The sequence below is a fragment of the Diospyros lotus genome, chromosome 14 (genome assembly GCF_014633365.1).
Source record: "Diospyros lotus cultivar Yz01 chromosome 14, ASM1463336v1, whole genome shotgun sequence".
NCBI classification, from domain to species: Eukaryota; Viridiplantae; Streptophyta; class Magnoliopsida; order Ericales; family Ebenaceae; genus Diospyros; species Diospyros lotus.
Window position 1 is genome coordinate 9,275,375 of NC_068351.1, and position 2,653 is coordinate 9,278,027.

A 2,653-nucleotide genomic window follows, 5' to 3' on the forward strand; every position below is an offset into this window, starting at 1 on the left:
AGCCACATAACCCTTCCCAGCCTCAAGCCCGGGAGCCCGTGCGACCCCCGAGTAACGTCACTTAAGAGAGCCCTACACCCCTAAGTGACGTCACCTAGGTGCAGCCTGTGGGCGCCCGCAGGTGATCCCCACATAGGGGTGCCCCAAGCAGTCATGCACGCACTTCCCCTCACTTGTGCATGCTCACACTCCCACTCCCAAGTGACCCCCACTCGAGGGTGCCATGGGCATGCCCGGATGCTCACTCCTACACCCGTGATTTGCACGCCATCACTCCCATGAGACTTAGTCAAAATCACCTCTGAGTTACTCACCGAAGAAATCGGGTCACCCGACACCTAGAAGCCTCTTCTGTCGCTATAAATAGGGGTCCCCCCATGGGGTATGTTCTCTCTCACACTCCCATTTCCATTAGTATCAACCGGTAGGAGACTTTGAGGTTAAAATCAATTTCTCTAATGACTAACTAATCTATCCATCTACTCTTATCTATTTATTTTTTATACTGATTAAATATATTTCATATTACAAAAAATCCATTTTGTTATGATATGCAAACCCCTACTTTATTGTGGGAAGTTCTATCTAACTTTCCCTTCATATAGTTTTTGCTTCAAAGGAACATATTACATTAAAAAGATATAATTGCATAATTAAGTTAATCGTTAAAATGGACCACATCATCAAAATTGCAAAATCAATTTGAAAATTTTTCGATATTATAATTAATTGAAGATTTAAAAAAACTAATTCCATATGTCTGTTAAAAAATTATGGAATCAGATTAATTATTAGCATGAAAATTTTGAAATTTAAAATTTTCAAATAATATAATTAATTTAAAATTAAAATACTTAAATCCAATATGTCTTTAAGTAAATTATCATTAAAGAATTATGAAATCAGATTAATTAACGCTGCCTGTATCAGTTAATCTATAAAAAATAAAATCTAAAATATTTAAATATTATAATTAATTTAAAAGTTGAAAAAATTTAATCACATGTCTTTAAAATTTTTCAAAAAAAAATTCCGAATCAAATTAATTATTAGCCTTACGTCAGCAGTTAATAATTAGGGATATGTCTCAGGAAAAAAAGTAAAATAAAAAAATTGCGTATCTGGCAAAGCACGTTCCGCGTGGATAAAGCAGCCCACCTTGTAGCAATAATTGAATACAGATTAGAAATCTCAACCCCTATTGATGAAATTAATGATCGCTGCAATTAGCCGGTCGGCACTAGCAGCCGCCTCCGGCTCAACGTCGACGGCGATCTTATTCAAGTAGTAACAGTGGCTCATTCCTTCTTCGAGCAAAACCTCCACTTCCTTCCCTGCCTTCTTCATCGCCTCGCAGTACTCCAGTTCGGTGTCCCGGAGCAAGTCTTTTTCCGCCACCACAACCAGCATCGGGGGAAGCTTCAGGAGGCTGAGCGGTGGCGCCGACGGGCCCATTGGACACGTTACTGGGTGGTCTTTGGTGCAACCCTCAGGCAGCCCTAAATCCATCAACTTGGTTACCATATCACGCGTCAGCATGGGCGACTCCGGCAGCTCCAACAATGATCGGCTCGGCTCCTCTCGAATAAAGCCCGGGTGCAGCGGTATCCCTCCAACGAGTTTCAACGCGCCGGCATCGATCTCTCCCGCTCGCGAAGCCGTTTCGTGTACCAGATTCCCACCTGTGCTATCACCCACCAAAAAAACACGGCCGAAATCAGCATAAGTCTCCAGCCACGGCTCAGATAACTCACCTCTAGCCACGGCGTCGAGCCAAAGGAAAGCCGAGTAAGCGTCGTCACATGCGGCCGGCACGCGGTGCTCCGGGGCTAGCCGGAGGTCTACGGAGACGCAAACAGCTCGAGCTGAGAGGACCAGCCGCGCGTAGAAATTGTAGTAGAGGTACCACTGTGGTCGGCTGAAACAGAAGCCACCTCCGTGAAAGTGGAGGAGAAGGGGTAGCTTATCCTTACCGGCGATATTTTCTTCGTTCTGGGGGATATATATCCTTACCATACGGCCGCTCGTTGAATCGATTACTACGTCTCGAGTGGCGACACCATCGATGAATTCTTCATGTGGGGGCACAGATTTGGTCATGAACTCCATCTCCGGCGGTCCAGTCCAGGTCCGGTCGACGGTGCCGTCGTCAAACACCCTTAAGCATCCGGAAACCTCCGTAACAATTCTTTTGCCGAGACTCATGATGGTAACCCTTTGTAGTTGCTTGTGGAGCTTTACAGGCCTCCTGAGTTGAGATATAGATGATCTCCGTCAGTGTGGAGGGGAAGCTGGATTTGGACAGCCCCAGAAAGCGAGCAGGTAGGCCACTAAGGGCATAGGCCCTAAAGAGAGGGGCCGTAAAATTAATAATTAACTAAAATTTATTTTTTATATTTTGAGATGTAAAATTATTAATTTTATTTTAAGATAATTTTTTAAATTTATGTTTTATTTATTTTATTATTTTATTTGAACGAGTAGATTCTCTAACTCTTCAAATTTATAGATTATTATTCTTATTATTATTATTTTTAGATTACGTGCTATCACTCTCGCCCTCGCTGAACTTACTCCAGGGTCATCATGAGAAAGGTAAATCAGGAATGTGTCTGGGTGATCAGGATTTTTTTTTTTTTTTAAACTGCATCCA

General features: G+C 42.8%; 1 protein-coding gene across 1 annotated transcript; it reads right to left on the reverse strand.

Moving 5' to 3' along the window:
* Positions 1–1,087: 1,087 nt before the first annotated feature.
* On the reverse strand, positions 1,088–2,336 carry LOC127789763 (probable carboxylesterase 15). The gene has a single exon (XM_052318736.1). The coding sequence runs from the start codon at positions 2,203–2,205 to the stop codon at positions 1,192–1,194; it is 1,014 nt and encodes a 337-aa protein (XP_052174696.1). The 5' UTR covers positions 2,206–2,336; the 3' UTR covers positions 1,088–1,191.
* Between the last annotated feature and the right edge of the window lie 317 nt (positions 2,337–2,653).

Bases quoted from the DNA above. Each gene is read 5' to 3' on its own strand.
- LOC127789763 (XM_052318736.1), bottom strand. From the start codon at position 2,205: ATGAGTCTCGGCAAAAGAATTGTTACGGAGGTTTCCGGATGCTTAAGG.